This window comes from Falco peregrinus, chromosome 2 (assembly GCF_023634155.1).
Source record: "Falco peregrinus isolate bFalPer1 chromosome 2, bFalPer1.pri, whole genome shotgun sequence".
NCBI lineage: Eukaryota > Metazoa > Chordata > Aves > Falconiformes > Falconidae > Falco > Falco peregrinus.
This window is the reverse complement of record NC_073722.1, coordinates 122,781,548-122,795,129: the sequence shown is the minus strand read 5'-3', so window position 1 is coordinate 122,795,129 and position 13,582 is coordinate 122,781,548. Positions and strand designations below refer to the sequence as shown.

General features: G+C 45.8%; 1 protein-coding gene across 1 annotated transcript in view; it reads right to left on the bottom strand.

Annotated features, from left to right (window-relative positions):
- RHBDL3 (rhomboid like 3) overlaps positions 1 to 13,582 on the bottom strand; it is a 73,164-nt gene that overhangs the window by 43,792 nt on the left and 15,790 nt on the right. Inside the window, exon 3 of the mRNA XM_055794172.1 lies at positions 5,748 to 5,831. Coding sequence (XP_055650147.1) covers positions 5,748 to 5,831 — 84 coding nt within the window. The remainder of the gene's footprint in view (positions 1 to 5,747; positions 5,832 to 13,582) is intronic.

The window sequence follows — 13,582 nt, the reverse complement described above, 5'->3', positions numbered from 1 at the left end:
AACTCTGAAGAATGCTACACTGCAGTTGCTAAAGTTAGATAGTTTTGAATCAGCAGGCCAAGGTAATTTTCATCAAAAAGATTTTTAAAAGCCAGTATTAATATTGATTTCCTGCAAGTCTGGGAGCACTGGAGGAACATCAAGATCTGCTTTTTACCTTTCTTCCAGCTTCAAATCAGCAATTCAGCCCTTCCAACCATGGCTCCAACACTTGTGTCCAAACATGGCAACAGGCATGCACACCACTCCCAAAACTGCAGGGCTGTGACAAGAATTTAATGGAACAAAGCAGGTCTGTTGGACTAATAGCAACCCACAGCAAATTAACAAATTACTGATATTGAGCAATGCATAACTGAAGAAGGACTGGTCTGATACCAGTCAGAATAAACGACAGAAAACAGATTATGTTCAGCTGATATTATCTGGATGAGAATACAAACTTGGTGCAGATCGTAAGACAAGATTGCTGGTACAACTGATTTCTGCAGGGCATCTGACATCACCAGACAACCCTGTGTTTGAAAACTTACTGTGACACAAATTCTGGCTGTCACACATTCAACATGCTAAAGTCTGGCTGTTTGACAGGTCTCAAAAATAAAACTAAGATAGACAGCTAACATCACATGGAGATACCACTAACAGAGTCCCATGAGAATTCATTCTTGCCCCTACAGAATTATCATTAGTAACTTAGGAGAAAGCATAAGTCTGCATCATGCTCAGATGAGCTAAAGCAGCAAGTTACTAAGCATAAGCTGGGTCTTTTAGTAAAGCTGGGTGCTTGAAAACAATACATATTACAGTAAAAACAAATAGAAAGCCATATGGCCAGGAGCCAAGAATGCCAGCCAGCTTACAGGATGGGGAATGCCATCTTCAGCAGCAGCCACTCCGGGGGAGAAAAAAAAAAGCTTTGCTTGTTATGCTAAGCGCTCTCAAGGTAACACTGCCTTCAATAAAGGAAACATGACCCCAGGTTTGTAAATGAGGTGACATTACCTCTTTGTTTGGCACTTTGTTGCTGGTATAGTCTGACTGGCTCCACTAACAGGCTCAACTCATTAGTTTACTACAGGGAATGTTAAGCAATGACTTGATCACTGTCCAGAAGAAGACAAAGGGGACAGAAATTTGGCAGTAGAGGATTCTCCGCTATGACAAAGGTATAATCACATTTAGGGGCTAGAGGTCAAAGCTCGGCAGCTTTCGATTAGAGTTAGTTGATTATTTTTCCTATTAACAAAAGAAATGCCTCACTAACTTCACCAAAAGTTTTATGACTGAAATGCAAGTTTTCCTAGGAGATGAGGTATGGCCAATGTCAAGCAGACCACTCAGAAAGTGTTCTGGTCTTCATTATTAGAGACTGGATGATCCCAACAGTTCCCTTCTGACCTGACTGCAAATTATTAGTGCTCAGAAAAACTGCCGTAACAGCCAAACAGATGCATTTAAAGCCCCAACTAACAACTGCCATAACACATGTATAACCAGAATAACCCACCTATACTAGAATTCAAGCCATGCTTCTGGTTAGAACAACCACAGAGCAAAACTGTTACTAAGCAGACTGGGAAACATATTTAACTCGTACTGATTTTACATCTGGCTTTGCCCAGTCATGGGGACTGGAAGCTACCAAAGAAGCTCCTTTGCTTTCCAAGCTAAGCTGGAGCAGAAGATAACGTCAGCCTTGTGAAGAGGAGACAGAGGTATGTCATGATTCCCTGCAATGCCTTGTAGGTACCTGGCATTACACTGCAACAACATAAGCATCTCTGAAGTACTCCAGACAGGCTGGTTCCAAATGGAGCCCAGAGCTGAGAGTATTAATTATTACTCTAACTTCTATAATTTAAACACTTGAGAACAAGCAATCCTGGCTTGCATCTTTCCAGGGTGATCACAGTGGTTACAACCATAGTAAGGAGCCAGACTGCTGGAAGCTGTGGTGGTTCACATTGTTTCTTAGGAGACGTATCGAAACCATTGACAAGTCCTCACAGCGCCTGGCCCTGCCCAAGCCATATCAGGGGCTCCTCACTGCCTCAGGAGACAGCAGCGGATACTCCCTTCACAGCCTCCCACACAACAGAGTGCTTGCCCTGTCAGTCAAACCTGCACTCACTCGCAGAACCCCTTCTCCTTGCCTGCCTCCACCTCATTTCTGCCTCCTTTGCTGAACTAACCAGATTTCTCATGTGTACAGGGCTCACGTACAGTTTAACGAGCACCTGCTTCCTCTGACAAGCCTGTCCACTCTTCCCAAGCTCTAATATTCCCCTTTGACTTGAACAGACTGGCTTGAATGCAGTTTAACAGTTCAAAGCTGAAGCCCCCCACGGGCACCCACAGGCAAGCAGACCTCCCACATGGCTTTCCTGCCACGCCACAGCACAGAGACACAGAGACCTGCTCCTTCAATAGGAGCACATTGCCGGCATGGGTGTGAGCTCTAGGGGACCAGGTGCACAGCAGGCTGGGGGGATCTTTGGCAGAGGCCTGTGGTCCGTATTTGCCATGTCTGCATCACCGGCACAGGGTTGCGGCTGCATTGAGACTTAGTAAAAACAAGCCCTGGCTACTGCAATTCACAGGCTCTATTTCCTGGGTAACGCTCAAAACACACATTCAAGCACAGAGATGGTCTTCCAAAACTGATACAATCCCAATGCAGACAATTAGAATAAAGAAGCAGAGAAGGCAGAGGCAACAATCATAAGGAGAGAGCCAGCAAAATTAAGAGAAATGCATATTACACTCCTCAGGAAGGAGGAGCTCAAAACAACAATCCAAAGAGTTGCCTGGGAGCTACAACCACTGCAAACAAAGGGAAAACAAGCTAGGAGGGAGAGAGAAAGGCCAGACTGAAAAGGAGGGTTTAGGAAATGGCAATACTCTTCCTGTACATGCATCAGCCTGCATCTCTGGGAAGCGGGAAGAGCCGGGAAGGGGCAGGGGTGGGGGGGCATGGAACTTCTCACCTGCAGGGTAACTAGAGAGACAAATCCACCCAAAGCAATCCCACCAGGCTTCCACTAGGGATTAATTAGACCATCAACTGGGGCCAGCTTCTAGCAGAGCATCCTCAGGGAGCATGCTGCAGACTGCTGTGCTTCAGATGGCCACGGCGAAGGGAGTGCAAAGGCACAAAAGGAGGACTGTGGAAGGGGCAGGAGGGGAGGGCAGCCCAGCCTGGCTGAGAGGAAGCCCAGATGAATGGAGAAAGGCAAGCAGGGAGGTGAATGAGCAAGAGGTGATGAATGGTAGGGAGGGCATGGAAGTTTTACACAGGGCAGAGAGCAAAGACAGACCTGAATGGGGAAGACTGAAAGATGCCGCTTGAATGGAAGGGGAAAGAAGGAAGAGAAATGAGGCAGAGATTGAGCTGAGCAGCACAAAATTAAATAGTCCAGGCAGAATAGCTTCACACATGGACTTGTAAGGCCTAGAGAGAGAGACAAGTAACACAGCATGAACTTTAATCCCAGAGCAGAAAAGCTGCCTGAAGCAGTGTTACCATCATCAATCCCTGTATAATCCCTCCACGACCAGGCACCTTCTTTGCTCCCAGTCAACAAATTCTCATGAACCCAGAGCAAACCGAACAGCAGCCACCAAAGGGCAGACGGCCCCCATCAAAGGGAGTCATAGCAAAACTGAGCAAGTGACATGGAAACAGCTGATGGGATAAAGCACCAAGATAATTAAAAGCAGCAGCCCTAGAGACTCAAGTGTAACACTACCCTAAAGGTGGGACAAGATGCAGTTTATATGTATGACATAGGAACATTGTTTACTGTCAGTGTTATTTACAGGGCTTTCCTCCCATTTCTAAAGCCAAGATAAGGTTTTTTTCCAAAACAAAACTTTTCCAAGCAAAAACTTGGACATTTCAGTCATGCCAAGACTTTCCTGTGAATTTGCCTTAGTTTTGAACATTGATCGTTCAGAAGTTTCCTTGGATTCTACAAGGCCAAAACACTAGGCATTACTATTTTCAAAGTGTTTGGTAAGAAAATTGCCATTTATGTTTATGTTCAGAGTGCCCAGATGGTTTGGCTCAAGTCAAATTAAATATTTTGCTCGAAGAGCAACAAAAAGCAGTTTTCCCAATCTTTTGTGGAATTGCAAATGAAACTCTACGTATCATTTTTCACCCACCTCCACCATTTTCACAGCTAGGGAAAATAAACTGTTTAGGAAGGACACTTCTTATTACTTGAACCTCAGTGGCAGACACAAACTCCCAACCCTTTTGCGTCTGCAGGTTTAGATAGGCCAAGGTATCTGTTATCCTCCTAGGTCTATCAGTCACCTCCTACATGATCCTGTGCCAAATCTAATTTTCCCAACTGCAAAGCAAAAGATACAGTGTCTAAAAGGGAGAGCATAAAGCCTTAAATCATAGCCCTTTTCTTCATGCTCAGAACTATCTTTCATATTTGTCAAGAACAACCATTTAAAAGCTAAATCAGTGTCTGGAGCTCATGTTTAACTTGCTCATAAATAGACTCCACTGTCACACAGTGGAGATGAGAGGTCATAGAAATCCAATGGAAGGTAGGACACAGCCCTCAAAACCAAACACAATGGAAAGGAAAAACAAATCTAAATCTAAGACTTGACTCTACTTCGCCTTTTTCAACACATCAGGGAAATCAAACATACAAAACTGACTTTTAAAGTGTTGCTAGAGGAACTGCAAGGGGTCCATCTGTGCCCCAACTTGAGACTCTGGTTCTGGCCCCTTCTTTTTTGATGTTTCTTGCACCAAGCAAACATAACAATATCAATGCAGTTTATTTCAGGCAAAAAATGTGAGCATCCTGGAGTCAGAGCACAAGCAGCAACTCATCTGAGAAAAGACATGAGGATTTCTCCACACACACTCCACCCCAAAGAAATAGCAAAGGAATTCCTGAGAAATCTGGGCTGGATCGTCAATCCCTTTCACAGAGGTCCAAAAATACCAAATTTCTGTCCTATATTTGACTGTTAGAATCAGGTCTCTAGCACAGTGCATTTTGAAATGGCAGTTTGTGCTCATTATGATTCACAGTGGTACCTCCTCATAAAGAGCTCCACTTTATAACTGGGAACCCAAGGCAGAGAGGCAAAGTAATTCACCCAAGGATGCAAGAGGCTTAAAATACTACTGTAGCTGAGATGTACTCCAGCCGCCTCCATGAAGCACTCCTACATTGCTACCTAATGACTGACCAGTAAAAACTGAAAATTGCCAAATACTGGAGGGAAGATTTTTAAGGAGGGATTAGGATAGAGTAATGGTCAAAGCACCTCCAGGAAGTACGCTAAGCTTGGTGACACCCACAAGCAACAACAACAGCTGTCCAAGTGTGCAGGTCTCTCCTGGAAGCAGCAGGGAGATGAAGGGAAGGATACACATTTGCACAGGCATATGCACACATACAGCAGCAGCAGAGGGACAGTGAAGGTCTCCAGAAAGGCTGTTCTGCTGCTCTGCCAAAGCTGACAAGCTTGAACGTTGCAACTTCATAGGCCAGTTGAGCCCATGAAGAACCATTACTGCAAATAGTGTCTTGCTTTTCCATCTGCCAGCATGGGTACAGCCAGATCACGTTACGTATGGCACTGGGGGGGGAAGGGAAAGAGAATATGAATAATTCTCAATTCAGTGAGCCTGAGCTGTGCAGCTGCTGCAGTGCAAGCACTAGCCCTAACAGCACTAGCTACTGCTTTGGGTCAAGAGATCATACCATTTCAGCTCGCTTCCTGACTTGTGCTTCATCCCAGCTGCTTTCCTCTCCCTTTAGAGCCTGCCTGCAGGAACAGCTAGCTCTCTGGAAGAAATCCAAACACAAGGAGGAGAGGTTACATGTGCCTGAGGAAGTGACAACACAAGGCAGGTCACTGCTTAGTCTAAAAGCATTCAAGCAGGGTGAACACCTACTAAAAATAAATACATCAATATATAAATACACACATACACACTATAGAGGAGAAGGATTTACTCAGATGGGACAGCCAGGAGCTCAGGCATGCTTGGGATCCCTTGAATCTGTATCTCTGGGAAACTGGCAGCTATTACAACTGTATCAGACAGACTTGTGCTGCCAGCAGCTGGGAGTTGACAAGTCACCCTCCCACCAGGAAGGGCTGCTGTAGCACCCATGCTGTTAGGGACCAAAACTGTCACCCCCTCCCCAACCTACACCCAGCCTGGGAACTCTATTTCTTTCTGCTCCCCAAATCGAAGTGTCCCATATCAGATAGCCAAGGCAAAGCCAGTACCACAGGCTGGTCAATCTTCTTATGCAAATGAACCCAGGGTAATTGGGACAGTTACAATGAGTCCCTGACAATGTTTGCCTTTATGCATACCAGTGGTAAATATAGCCTGAGCTGCTTTCTAAGGATGGGGGGGGGGGGGGGGGGGGGGGGGGGGGGGGGAGGGGAGAGACGCGCTGAGGGCCAGCATCTCAGAGGGGTGATTTAAACACAAGAATGCTCTCAGAAGTGTGGACCTGATGGACAAGGAAGGAGGCAGGTGCTGCAAATTAAAAGTCACTGGCTGGAAGCCTCAAAAATATTCAGGGAAGCATAGCCAGTGTGGCAGGTCCGTGGAGCTGTTCCTCCACATCTCAACCTTCATTCCACAGCCAAAAAACTTGCACAGCATTCATCCAGCTAAGGATCTCAGCCCACAGGATTCGGACACCCAGGAAGAGCTCCCACCAGAGCCAAGACCGGACATAGCACAAACACCCCACCCGGAGCAATCGCTGACAGCCTCCAGGCTGCAAGGGCACAGTGGCTGGCTCTGGCTCAGTCGCTCCTGCACGGACTACTTTGCCTCTTGGTTATCTCAGCACGCTTCAGCCCCATGAATCTCATATATATGCTCTACTTTTGTTGTAGCCCTCCAGGGCCCATGCAGCAGCCGTGGAAGAAGCCTAAACAAAAAAGCAATCACCCCCTGAAATCCCATCATGCAAACAAGACTCTTCCCACCCATTGCCACAAGGATTGAATGGAGCAGGACTGAACACCCCCCGCCCACCCCTGCCTGGTGGTCTTTTTGTCTCGTGACCTTCCCCACACAAACACAACCCCACAACAATCAGACAGGCAACATAATGCGCCAGCACCGGCTTTCCCAGCCCTTCAAGGCAAGCTGGGGAGGAAAGGGGGGAGAGCTGGGGAGAGCTGAAAGGATCTGAGGATGAAGAACAGACAGGATGGGCAAGGAAATACCAAGCACTGTTTTAATTTCTACTTGTCCCACAGGCCAGGATAAAAATAGTTTTAATGGAAGAAACTAAATGTTATCTCAAATGTCTTAAAGGGACATGGGAATACCAGCCAGTGGGATTTTCATAGTACAAGAAAAGAAAAAAAAAAAATCTAACAATGCTTCTAAACCCTGTGAACATCTTTTAACATTCCCTTCAAGAAGCCCACAAAATTGAGCCCTTTGGTGTGACTCTGCTGGTTTCACTTGGCTATCTTTGAGATTTAAGAGTCTGAGATGGATTAGATATAAAGGTTTTCCTTTAGACTGGAAAAAGACTTCTTCTGCAACAGCTGTAGACAGCATAACACACATGGAAACCCTCCCTGGTGTGATAGATCCAAGCACGGAAAGTTTCTGCCAGTCTGTTCCAACGCGGCAAAAAAGGGAGTCAGCACCTGTGCTACTGACAGCAAGGAGTAAACGCACCTCCAGGCCCCAGATTGTCCTTGCAAGGTAACAGATACCCTTTGGTTACTGCAGGACACATACCAGCTTTGGAAAAGAGCAACAAAGGTCTCCAAGGACTTGTTAGGAGCAGATCAGGAGAGTCACAAGGTAAGAGGACACTCATACCTTCTGAAATGCCAAGGGATTCTCCCCTGCTCCTCATGCACGTACAGGAGAAAATACAGACTCCACAGGAAAGAAAACCAAATAACACAAAAAGAAATATGATCTCCCAGGGCCTGGATTTAGCAAGTTTAGCAGGGCCCTCGGCTACGCTCCTGGGCACTGGAAATACATGCTAAGTACCTTTACAAGGAAAGGAGGCAGTGCTTTTTGCCAAAAGCTGAGATCTGTGTCCCATGAAATCCTGGCAGCAGCTGAGGCAGTAACAGAAAGCAAAGCTACGGCAAAGCACTTGTGTGATTTACAGACACATTTGCCTCCTAAGGAGAATGATACAGTAAGAAATGACATCTCAACTCCTACTGCCAGCACCCCCCACAAAGCTTTTATCCTTATCCACATCCTTGATTAAAGCACTGCAATTGCACAGTGGAAACCACCTGAGGAGCCAGGTATGAAATCGCCTCCATGGGGTGGTGCAGCTGATGTAAAGAGACAGAAAAACTTGACAAAGGCCACATGCAGCAGCTGGGTGCTGGAGGCCTCTTCCAAATTCAGCATGCAGTGCCCCGGGCCACATCTGGCCAGCTGGCCCTGCTGAGGGGGCATGGAGCTGCAACTGACACTTGCCTATGTCCTGACATGAACTGGAGTAACTGGAAGAGCAGCAGCACTGAGCCTGCACACAACTGGCAAGCTTCCCACAGCAGGGATACTGTCTCCTGTCAATCCACTCCAGCCTTAATCCTCTGTGTAAAGATCCCATCAGCACCGTGCTAAGGGGCAATCTTTCAAGCCAGATGCTAACAATTAACAATAGCAAAGATGATGGTGGAAGGGACATATGGAGAACAGATATAACCAGGCTCTGCTGAGCGCACTGAGTGACTTGGAGGAGCTGGACAGGGTATGTACAGGCAAGATTTTTAGCCTTGCTCAGCCCTGCAGTGAAGTACTACACCTAAGCTTGCATGGGACAGCAAATCTTTGCACCCCCTGTGACAGATGCACTTGCTGCTTGTTCTCACTAGAAAGGAAGCAGCTGTGGCCTAGCTGTGAAGCTGCTTCGGGCTCTGCAGTATTCTGTTGCATGTAGGATAAGCACAAACCTGCTGTTGATTTGAGGATTTGCACCCCAAGTCCAGGTATATCCCCAGCATGGAGGGTAAACTAAAGTTTTTACTCCAGTCACTCCACGGAGAAAGATTTCAGCAGAATCCCTCTTCGGAAACGAAACTGCTTGGGCAATAGCAGAATTTTCAGCACAGTTACCCTGTAAGCTAGCAAAATAACTGTGTTAACTGGAAGCTGGCCATCAGGCTCTCCACCTGTCAACCAAGGGAGGCAACACAGCTAGAAAGCAAGCCAGTCCAGCTCCCATAGCTGTCACACTCCTCTCTTAGCACTTCTATGCTAGAAAATCTCACCACATAGACAAATGTTTGTTGTAGCAAGTGGGGAACTACAATAGACCAGGATGCTTAGTTGAGATTAATTCCTGTCCTATTGCATAAAATAATTGATTTTACTTTACATTAGTCTTTATTATGGCAATGAAAATTATATGGCCATTTTAATTGATGAGTATTGCTTGCTCCACTTCTCACCTCTACAGAGTCTGGAGGCAGCTAAAGCAAAAATTATTTCAGAAACTGCCAGCTAGTGCCACCAGAAGAAGCAGGCCCTGGTGAACAGTTTCTTCATTCACTCTTCCCATGCCTTGTAGACCTGGTCTCAGATAAGCTGAATGAGAATCCCTCCTACACTACAGAAATGGGACAGCCTAGACAACTTTGATCTGTGGTAGGGGACGGATGGGGAAGGGGGGAAATTCCTTGAGGTCTTTTCAGCCCTACACATCTTACCATTCCTTCACACTTGAGCCACGTAAGCTGGCTGCAGAACTGTGTGCTGCATCCAAGCCCAAGTAAAGCAGGGCAGAGCTCTGACACAGAGCTGCTGGTTAAAGGGGCCTGGCCAAAGCGTCCACAGCTTTCCACAGCCCCAAAAAGTTACCGATACCCAAAGATGTCAAATACCTTCATCTACTACTGAATTCACCAACTTGAGATAAGACTCTCAAGAACCCTGGGCACTGACTATTTGAGAGACCAAGTCTCCAGAAGAAAAGCAGCTGGGTTTTGCTTGCATACTTGCCTGATGACCTTCAAGCAAATGCAGCAGCTTTTTTACAAGTTGAAAGATGGGCTTGTACCAACCCATAGCAGACTGCAAGTCCCTGCAATCACAACTAGCTAGCTTCAGAGCCAAGACACCATCACCAAGCACCCTTACTTCCCTCTAGGGGACTGGGGGTTTTTTCAGACACTATAGTGTGGGGGAGAAGTGCCATGAAAGTGCCACCCATAGCCACAGCCATCCCACACTGGTACTTCACCCTGGTTCTATCCCTGCTGCCCACCCAGCAAATCTGGTTGTTTCAATCACCTTCTCAGAAACATACCAAACCATGGTCATTTCCTCAGGCTGCAAAATGGAGACACTGTTCAGTCGAACCCTGGCATACATTTCTATGGGAACAGATTAGTCAGAGATGGATGCAGTACCCACGGAGCTGTACATTATTACAGTAATGATAGATGTTCCACAGCCAAACTCTGCTGCATTGATATCACGAGTATATAGAGACACTGTGGCAAAGGAAGACACTAGCAAAGAATTTCTTCCCTGGCATGAAAGATGTTGACTGTTAGCAAGGCTTGTATCCAGCACTTCACCTTAGAAAAAAGCAAACCATAGAAGCTTCAGGGAAAAAAAGATCATTTGAGCCTGGATGTTCCTTTCTCCTTGGCACAACTTTATGGCACATATCACAATATTCTCCATGCATATTTGCTACTGCCCCTTCAGCCCAGGCTTGCATAGTGATGAAGAGCTGAAGAATTTGCCTCACAGTGCTGAAGGAAAAAGCAAGAAGTGCCAATGTTTTCAGAGTGCAGACTCTCAGTATCTGAGGGATCATCATGACTTCACGTGCTTGAAAAATGAAATTTCTCACACAAATGCTCCACCATGGAAGGGGTGCACGTTGTGTGAGCCTCCTTTAATAAAACTCTCAGCAAAAGAAACTGAGTATTTATATATCTACATGCTTAAAGAAGCACTGTAAAATTAAAATCGGGAAGTCTTTACCCGTCTGAGATCAGTAATGAAATTAGCATGAGGCCCAGAGGAAGCAAATGAGGCCCTTTCAGAGGAGCCAGGATTTCATCTTGTGTTTAAAACCCCACAGTGGCAGATCTGTATTTATTTTAATGACCCACCAAATCCTTTTAGTCCTTTACATCCCTTCATGAAAGCCTAATAATGAAAAATTATCTACTAAAACTTGGCTTTTCCTGAAAAATAGTATCTGAACAGATCTCCAAAGACAGATTATTTCTGTGGGCACAGTGAATTTGGACTGCAGTGCTTTGTTTTCAGATATCGTTGCATTTCACATTTTCACAGCTTCCTTGGAATAACATTTGATACAGGAAAACTGTAAGTGATACTCAGACAAAAGAATAGCCAACCCTCTGAAACCACAGGGCCTCTCCATTTGTATTGCTTTTGTAACAAATATAGCCTGAGCCACAGAATTCCAAGTAAGAGATCCTCAGGCAACTTAAAAATTCAGGCAAACCATTGCCATGCAACATGAAATGCATTCATTTTTATGAGCATCAAATTCCACCTATTAATGGATCAGTCATCCTCTGCAGATACCAATTTACATATCCAGCCTGCAAGCTGCTGAGGGGCCAGTGGACACGAAATACATGAATACATTAAATCTGACAAAGGAAACTAATGTCCATCATAATTCAACTTAATGATTACATTTTCTTTACAAGCAGCAGCCGAGTCCATGCCCAACAACCACACACCCCGTAAAGGCACCCCAGATGCAACAAAGCACTGAAACCTCTGCTTAAAGACTGCAACTGTGATGCACACGGTGTTCATAAATGAATCACATTCAAGCCCTGTGCAAAGAGGGAATTCCTTGGAGTTACATTTTCACCAAGTCACTAAAACCCACGCTGTTGTACATGGACTAGATTCAAAGGCTTGATCCTCACTATGAAAGACAGTTTATCTGAACATACATTAAAACCCCAGAACAATTTTTCAGCCCTTTTGCCAAGCCAGGCAGTATTACCAGCTTTAATGTAACAGCACTTTTGATCTTGTAACAGCTAGAGTAGTGCTAGTACATCCATTATTCCTCCTGGAACAGAGCTGTGCTCAGCTATCACACCTACAATTCACTCTTTTTGTGCACAGCTACCTAGAAACAGATGTAAGAGGGCACTTCTCAGCAGCATGTACCCCTTCTATCAACCCAGGGAGGTGAATGACCCTCTCCAGGGCCCAATCCAGAACCAATTACAGCTATGGCAAGGAGAAAGGCTTCTATTTTAAGCTTGTTGAAGAGAAAACTGGGTGCTTCAGACAGAAGGATGGACATGGGCGAAAGTCTCCTGGAAACTGGTTCTTCTTTTTCTCAATTGGGCACCATGCAGGTAGACAGCAGCGTGAGGAATGAGGGGCAATCCCACAACCAAATGGGTTCCATTCCTTTTTTTTTAGGTCTGGAGCAGCCTGTCCCCCATTATAACAGGATATGATCACTGATCTCCTTATTCCATGTTGCCACCTGCAAAACTAAATGAACTGACACTGGAGAATGAACTTTGAAGTCCTTGAAGAGCAAGGGCTATTGCAGTGCTGAATAAGGCCAGTTCCCTACAGCCCACAGCTACTGCAGTGATATAAGAAAAAACCCTAAGATGCAGAAGTATCAGGCCCTGAAGGAAACTAAAAAGCTCAGAGAAAAGATGAAAGAAACTGAACATGGAAATTGCTTTGAACATTTACTGAGCAGAAATCCTTCCCAAAAGCAACAAAATGGCAGTTAGCAATCAGGGACTCTTGGTCTGCCATCCAGGCTGTTAGGCGAGACCCCACACCTCCCAAGAGATCTCACTGCAGGGCTTACTCTGAACTATCTCACAGGCATCTGCTACAGCAATTTTTCAGAAAGGGAGGGCAGGAGCTGTTAGCTGAGCAGTGGGAAAGAAGCAAACACCACTTATTTATTCACAGGTCTTCTTGCTACTCTTAACTTGTTGCATGCAGTTAAGTACCTGTTTAAGAAAAAAACAGGAACAGCAGCAAAACCGCCCCCCTGCAGCTAATCCAATTAAAACACAGGATAAAGTTGTAGAGGTTAATCAGATCTGAGCCATTGGGTCTCTCTCTGCTGTTGCTTAGTGACTTATCTGGTGAGCCACACCAGTGAGATGAAGGCCAGGCAGAAACACCAATTGTCTAGGTAGCCCCAGGAGACAAGTGCTGCTCCCCTTCTGCATCAGGCAGAAAAGAGAGGAGCACACTGACAGGCGGTGCTGTGTGTGGTCTGCTGGGCTCAGAGTTTGGCGGTCCCATTAAGCCTCATTAGGTGCCAGGATGCTGTGACCGATGGGCTGCCTTAGACAGTTCTTACAGGCAAAGACCAAGGCTATGTCAGCAGGGTGCTGCCAGGTTGGTAACCAGGATAGAAATTTACTCAGCAAAGAAAAATTCTGCCCATACAATTGCAGGGAACTCAACTCTTGTGTTTCATTAGCTGCAACTCTCCGCTTACCAAGGCTGCAGCAGGGTGGGGGGGACTGTCCCAGCTCAAGGGGCCACCAGTACAGAAGCCACTTGGACTGTCAT